The 8,228-nt window shown below is 38.9% G+C and overlaps 1 protein-coding gene across 1 annotated transcript in view; it reads left to right on the forward strand.

Annotated features, from left to right (window-relative positions):
• LOC150081054 (protein phosphatase 1 regulatory subunit 42-like) overlaps positions 1-4,223 on the forward strand; it is a 60,278-nt gene extending 56,055 nt beyond the window's left edge. Inside the window, exon 6 of the mRNA XM_090380901.1 lies at positions 4,111-4,223. Within this exon, the coding sequence (XP_090237027.1) occupies positions 4,111-4,223 (113 nt within the window). The remainder of the gene's footprint in view (positions 1-4,110) is intronic.
• The last annotated feature ends 4,005 nt before the right edge of the window (positions 4,224-8,228 follow it).

Genomic DNA, 8,228 nt, shown 5'->3' on the forward strand with positions numbered 1-8,228 from the left:
AAGTATCATTTTCATAATTTGTAAAGGTTGCATGAATCACTGTAAATAGATTTGCCTTGTTGGCTGCCTGTTTACAGTGCCTTAAGTATTCATCCCAAACTAACCCTTCCCCCCACATCTATGTTATTTCTGGGTTTCTTTCCCCAGGTGAAATATTTTGCATTATCATGCATACAATCAAGTAACCAGACTACGTTTTTATTTTAAAAAAAGTGTTTCATCACTGACTTTTAATATTTTTAGTACCATTAAAGTAATTTCGTTTTGTGTATGCATTTCTGAAAATAATTTTTTGGTAGTATTTTCAGTCATACAATTACATTTCTCGAATGTCTTCAACCGATTCAAAATGAGATCCTTTAAGATAGAGGGGGAAGTCATATTAGGGTTACTCATGGACAACCTCATCTACCAATTATTGAGTTTTTTTCCTGGTCGGATTGCCTACTTTGCTGGAAAAAAAGAGTTTCTCTAAAAAACCTTGCCTGAGATACACTAACTCAGCCATGGAGTGAGAAATGCCCATAAAAGTTTCTCGCATCATCAACAGGATTCGGACCCGAACCTTTTCCATTTCAGTATGCGGGAGGACGGTAATTATAATCACTGTGCTACCGCGAGGACAGATCTAAGGCAAAGTTTAGTTATTGTTACAAAAAGCTGTTATTGAAGGGAGAGGCTCCTGTTTTGTAATTTGTAAATTCTGGAGACCAGACTTCACCGTGAAGATCTGATGGAGACTTTTAAGGCTCTTTAAATGGGTGGAGAAAACTAAACTCTACGCACATCTAAGCACTTGCACGTAACAAAGGATAGCTGTAGACTGAATGTGAGAGATTTATTTTAGCTAAAGAAGCAATTAGTTACTGGAACAAAGTACCCTAATCTACATAAAGATATTTACCTACGTGAATTTCTTTATGTAGGTTTTCTTTAAATACTAAAACTGTAATTGCAATGTACTTTTGATAAGGATAGAAGAATATGCGAAAATTTGTTTGAATGTGACAAAAGTCTTAATACACGTCATTAATCTTTCATACTGTGAGGGATGGAAATATCAACTCCCAGAATTATCCTCGTGGGCGGAGAACAGTCCTCATAGCATTGCGAAGAAATTCCAGCACTAGTTTTCTGTTGATGGTGTTTCTCCCGGATTACAGTGAAATTTCAAATGTTAGAGTGAAATTATGGAAAAAATCAAACCAGAATTTTTAAAAAAATCGGAAAAAACTTGTTACTTTTTATTTTTATGTAATACTATCTTTTACATCAGTTTTTGTATCATTTGATTCAATTTCGTGAACTTGTCATTCCAAAGCCAGAGAATTTCGGCTTTGGTAGCCAAAATTGGCTGGCAGGCGCGATTTCCTTAGCTTCCTCTTCTGATTTTGAAATCCACTTTCGCAGTGCCATCTATTAAAACTGTTATTACTAATTATTAGTCAAAGAAAGTACCATTAGTAGAAAACACAAATATGAGATGGCAGCACGTACGGAATCCGTTAAAAATAATAACGGATTCATTAGTATTAGTAGTGGCAATGATGCAAGAAAGCAAGCTTAAACAACATAATAAAAAAAAAAAAAACACTTCCCACATCACCTGTCTGTTCCCTCCGATAGTTTGTCCAGTTGTTCCTTGAGTTTGTTCAGACTACCCACTTCCACAACAGACGGAAGGTTGTTCCAGCAATCAACCACCTGCTGGGTGAAGCCAACATTTGAATCGTGTATGAAACGATTATATATATATATATATATATGTATATGTATGCATGTACGCACTCTATTGGAGTATTTCAGCAACACAAATAGATAAGAAAGTAAACAAATGGATAAGAAGAGCTGGATTTGGTGAGGCTTTCGTGTTCGCTTTGGGGCCCCCCACTTCTGTATTGGGACGAGAGTGCGTCGCCCAGCTCAACCCCCCCGTCTCACGACCCTGATAGGCATTTCCAGATATGAACTGGCTGTGAATCATTCGCGTCATCTTCATTCAGCGACTGCAATAAGGTGATGCGCTTCATCACAATCGCAGATTCACTTCCCACTTGCAAAAGATAAATGTTTATTGCTGAAGTGAACATAAATCATGGGATACCTACTTAGTAACGGGTAGGCCCAGCTTTTTCCCGGATAAGGACAGTCGCACGGCGAGGCATTGAGTCCTTTGTGGAGGATTCCTTTCACATTCCTTTGTGGAGGATTCAAAGCTTGAACGGACCTCCCCACAGCATCCCAAAGATGCTCCACAGGGTTCATATATCCGGTGAAAGGGGAGGCCATTCCATGGTGGTAAAATCTGCGGAAAGCTCTTCGAACCAAGTTTTAGTCACTACGGCTTTGAGGCGCATTGTCCTGCTGGAAGAGTCCATTGCGCTGTGGGTGCACGACGACCATGAAGGGATGCAGATGGTCAGCAAGGATCGACACGTAACCTGGACCGTTCAGAGATGCATCTAGACGTACCAGAGGTCCAAACGTGTGCCAGTTGAACACGTTCCAGACCATTACCCACCGTCCACATGGCTGAACAGTTCCTTGTTGACATGACGGGTGCATAGCTTCGTGCGATTTCCATCAGACACGCACCCTGCCGTCCACTCGAAATAACTGGAAACGGAACTCATCGGACCAGGAGACCCGTGTCCAATCATCAAAGGTCCAGTGCAGATATTCTTTTGCCCAGTTGAGGCGTAGAGTCCTGTGTCGTGGTGTTAGCAATGGGTCTCTGGTGGGTCGGCGGCTCCCATAACCTATTGCAGCTAATGATCGCCTGATGGTCTTGGTGGAGACGTTTCTGGCACCTCCGTCGTTGAATTCGGCGGTGATTTGTGCACTGTTGCTTTTCGGTTGGCTGAAATAATGCAAGACAGACGTCGACGGCCACATTCATCCACCAACTTTCTCCGCCCCGAGCGCTGTCCACGATGAGATGTTATTCTGGAAATGGCATATTCCCGATACACTCTTGATACTGTCGAACGAGGAAAGTGCAATTTTTGTACCACCTCTGCGATAGAGTGATCCATGCGTCGGACGCCCACTCTCATTCCCCTTTCAAAGTGGTTAACTCACGTCGTTTATCCCTACTGACATCGAATTACCGTCTACGTGAATGCATTGTACCTATATACCTGCCAAGGTTCATCCACTAGCGAGAGGGTTGACAGCGTCGGGTTGCCCAGGAACCAGGTATCCGATGAATTCTGTGCTTTCAGTGTATATACCAAAACTGAAAGCACAGAATGTATATGAAGGTAAAGTTCCCTCCGAAAAAAGAAACCGAAAAATGATTCGAAAAAAATGGCCAGGGGATATTGAATGTTGAATTTTAAGCAACGATAACACGGCTAGAAAGGTTAATTGAAACGTGGAATCATGATCAAACAAGTTAATGGCTCGAGTGTACTAGTAGTTAAGAAGACCGGCTGAAAATTTTTTGGAGGATGATTCTTTATTTAGTGGGAAAGAACTTTTAATGGAATTTATCCCATTGTCGAACAATTAAAAAGGTTGCTGCGTTTGTCAGTGTTCTGTAGGGCACTTTCTGTTCCTTTATTTATGATAACTTCAATTAGTGGGCGCCTACTAATTGAAGGAGTGTACCTTCAATTAGTGGGCACCTACTCCTTGAAATCCTCTGGATAAGCAGGGGACAAAACTTATCACCATACGTGGTGAGATGATCGACAGAGCTGATGCGGACCCAAAGTGGAAATTTTGGGTAGACCAGTCTTTTACAGACTGCAATTCACTACAAGTTGGCGGTGATGATTATCAAGAGACAGACACGAACAGAGCTCACGGTAGTAGGACTGTTTCAGCAATGAGTAATGATAGCTTAACGAGTATGTTTCGAAGAAGGTCTGTTTTTATGCAATCTTCTTCGAAATTCCTTTTGTATCTTTTATATTAATATGGCTGGTATCAAACTGGTCAGAATCGACCATCTTGACAGGGGAGCAGCCATTAAGATTTTAAAAATATAGAAGTAATGGGAACAGCTAGTATTTTAGAAATATAGAACGGCATATATTATTTTAGACGTTAATTAATTTATTTTAATACCGTAAAGGAAATTTATTCACTTTCATTTATTTTCAGAGAAGGAAATAAATGTTCCTCCATCCAGAAGTCTTTCTACGAGTCAGATTCAAGCTTCCTTAAACGTTCTCTTACAAAAGCAAACAGTACCACGGAGAAAAACATCAAAATAGTTACTATAAATTGCCCTAAGTAAATATTTTCATTAGTAAAAGACAAAACATTCTGTTAATGGAATCGAATGTATTAAATTGCATTTATGCCCATCGTACAACCATGCAGTTGTATTGTGGGCACTCTACCCGTTGGGCATTTTGTGCTGGAAAAATTAACTGAATAAGAATAGGTCGATTCCATTAATTTCACTGGAACTTCGTATTATGAAAGTAGTGCGAAGTTTCATAAGAATTCGAAATATGAATTAACAGTGCACACAGTTCTCCCGAAAAACTCAGTTCTTCCCAGAATTTCCGTTAGTAAGTTAGAATAACATAAACTGTATGAAAATAAAATATATTTTTAAAATCTATTTCTTTTCAGATTCTTCCAATTTTCTTTCAATTTCCAACACACAAATACGTGACTGGTGTAATCAAAAGAAGACAGAATATGAACTATACATTGAACAGCCATCATCTACAAAGGCAGGGGAACGGTTCTGGGACTAGTATTGAAGTTTAAATGCCTTTACAGGTTAAGCGTCAATGTTGTTTAACATTGAATTCCCTCCACGTACTGGAATGACCTCCCCCAATAGTTTCTTTCGGCCTTCATTCATTTCGGCCTGACCTACCCGACTGGTCAAGAGTGAGAGTGCAATCGCACGCACTCTTTGAGTGGACTGGGATTCAAGCCTGTGATTGCTAAATACGATTAATGTTTGTTTTGATGATTTAATGTAAACTCCACTGATACGGTGGTCGTGCCGGAGTATGAACAAGAACATTTTATTACAGAGCCAATACTGGTCAGTGTGTTGGCATTGAGCTTGCACAACTCGCTAACACACAGACAGACACAGGAATTTACAAGATAATGAGAATTGCCGTATTTAGTAGTTATGTGAGCTAGAACTATGGTCAACAGAAATGCGTGTAGTGTTCTTCCGCGTTTCACACACCTATGACTGTATAAATCGTTTAAATAATCACAGACACGCACATGAACAAACTTTTCTCTGGTCAGTTTATTCATAAAACAAGAGCTTACCCCGATAAGTTACCTATTCTTGTCCACCGCATTTCCAAAAGGGATTTAGAAATTTTTGTAAACAATATTCTCTGCAAACTATCTGATTGGGCCAATCAAAATAAGCTCACAGATTCAGTGACAAAAACAAAAATGATGATCTTTAAGGGAAGACCTTCATTTTTGTTTTGGCTTTCTCTTCACACTTGCAGCATTCCTCTAAAAAGATTACGAATTGTACAGCAATGCTGTTCAGAATATCTAAGTATGAATGTTGACTGAAAAAAAATACAGTGTACTATGCATCACAGTGTACTATGGAGGAGTTGAACTAAAGTTTAGGTGCCACCTTGAATAAGACACAACACATTGTCAGTTTATTCATTCGTTGCTGCTCTCAGCATATCGATAGCATTGCTGTTTTTAAGCATCAAAATGCTGACAGGATCGACATTTTGGCAATTTATAATTAGTTAGGATGCCAGTCAATCACCATGTCATTACTTATAATGGGTACATTTATTATAACACTTCACAGGGAAAAAAAATATTTTTTGACCTTTCTGTAGCTGGAAAATCATGAGGAAAACGTGGGAGTATTTCCAGCTTGACATTACTGTCTTTTATTACTGTTAAATTAACATCGAAACCATGAAGACAACATCACTATAGGAAGGGGATCGCCTCGAGCCTGTAAGTCACGAATTTCGTGATTCGGGTCCAGTGCCTGTACATTCGTGGCTCGTGCATTTATGCCAGTAGGGAATTATTGGCTTAAAGTTAACGGAACAGCAGAATGCCGCAACCGAATGTCAGAAATGATGGCAGGGTACAAAAAATATAAGGACTTGATGGTGATCGGGTCACGTGCATACAGCAGACTTTGCTTTGACTGTGACTGTATACAGATCTTATATTAGGGTAACAACAAACTGCACAGTTATTACCAGCATTATCAGTGAACCCTAGAATAACATTCTTTATTCCTCCCCCAGTCCAAGGTCTCCACCGTAGTCACGGTCATTTCAAACCATTACGTAATTTGATTCAACATCTTTATCGTTTACCTAAACATGACTTTAAAAAAGTCGTTTCCTTTGCGGGTTATTTCCACGAAGAGATAATCACAAATTAATACTACATTTTTGTTAAGAGCGTCACGTTCTGGAACTTTGCCAGTCTTTTCTTCACGCGTATAGTTCCTGTCTTCAAATTGGACATCCTGATCACAGAGAGTAATGTCTGTGACCAAGGAACTAGCAAAAGTTCCAAACGTGATGCTGTCAACAAAGGTAATAATTGCGGCATAACAATATATTAATTTGCAGTTATACCTTGATCGTTGACCTTTTAATACAATTTGCCAAAGAGCTGCAATATCACAGAAGCAACTACTGTGTACATTTACATTTACTACGTTTGCCCCTTCTCCACTACCGCTGCAATTTGTAGCCCATCTTGTTGCCAACAAATCTCTGAGATGATGAAAAAAAAGGACAGAAAAATTCTTATCACCCTACTTAAAAATAGGACGATGTATCATACATATTAATTGAAACTATTCAAATGATTGGAAAGTGAAGCATGGACATTCACTTTTGCAACTTTTAATTAGTCAATCTTACATTATTGCAATTTTTATGCATTACTTTACTGTTTACTACAGTATTCTCCACTGTTAAGTTCTGCTTAAGTTTTAAGTTGCCAAATCGTACATCATCATCTAAAATGGCTAATACATTGTGCATTTAACAACCTAAGACCACTAGGACACCAATTTTGAAGCTTACTGGCTTTTTGTACTGGAAACAACTGTTCTGGTCGTGATTCAGTTTATTAAATGCATAGCAGATTCGTATTTTTAACTGATTCTCTACAATTTAAAAATGTTACCAGCTTATAAACACATACAGTTTTCCTATGGTTATACCTAATCCAAGGGTGTCAAATTCATTAGTGTGCATTAGTATTATTTATTTTCTCGTAGTAAGTGTTTTAAATCTGATATTAGTATTATTTATTTACTAATGTTTTCATATAGGTTTAATATTTTGTTTCTTGTGCAAGTTGATAAAACTTTATGGAGGGGACGCACTGCAAACGTCAGAGGACAGTCAGTGTGACAAACCTACTCTAATTTGGATATTAGGCTAACTAACTTATTTGAACACTATCGCAACCTTGACGCCGATATCTCAGTCTACTGTATGAGTAGAATGTATGAGTAGAATACAAAAAATCAAGCGCAGTAAAGTTTACAAATTTTATTTGATTTCGAATACGAAATGAGATACCTCCCCATTGCAATTGTATAATGTTCACTATCAAGAATACAGAAACTAAGCTGATTGGGCTCTATATTATCTCATTTGCTAGATTTTTTATGGTATAGGAGACCAAAAAATTTCGTTATATTTTAAATTAGGAGTTATTACCAACCTAGAGCTGGTATGTTTCAGCAACGAACTTCCGCGTCCTCTGGGATGATGGCATTAAATTCTCTAGTTCACTACGAACTTTATCCACTTACTAGCCAAAAAACTAGAAACCTTTATTTAATATCTGACAGAGCCACCTTTTTCCTGAATTATAGCCCGTAGTATCGCGGTATGGATTCCAGTAAGTGTCTGGGGTCCAGCTCAAGATTCGACCATTGTTCCATCACGATATGTCAGCTGTTGTATTGTGGTCGATAGAGAATTCGAAACTGAAGGCGCCTCCGTAGCCAGATGGGCAAGAGCAGCAGTGCGTAGCACACGCTTCTTGTTTAGATCGGGGTTCGAGCCCGTGACCACCAAATATGGAGGATGCAGAAAGGGCAGGGAATGACCACCGCATATCCCCGGAGCAAGATGGCCTTAGTTGCTAATGCTCCTAAAAACCAAATAACAAACAAACAGCGAAATTGAATTACCCTTTCCAACGTATCCCACACTTTAAATTCGATTCATATCTAGAGATAGACAGAAAATCTTGGGAATGTTGCTCCA

This window comes from Mastigoproctus giganteus, chromosome 9 (genome assembly GCF_048544385.1).
Source record: "Mastigoproctus giganteus isolate SK-2022 chromosome 9, ASM4854438v1, whole genome shotgun sequence".
Lineage (NCBI taxonomy): Eukaryota > Metazoa > Arthropoda > Arachnida > Uropygi > Thelyphonidae > Mastigoproctus > Mastigoproctus giganteus.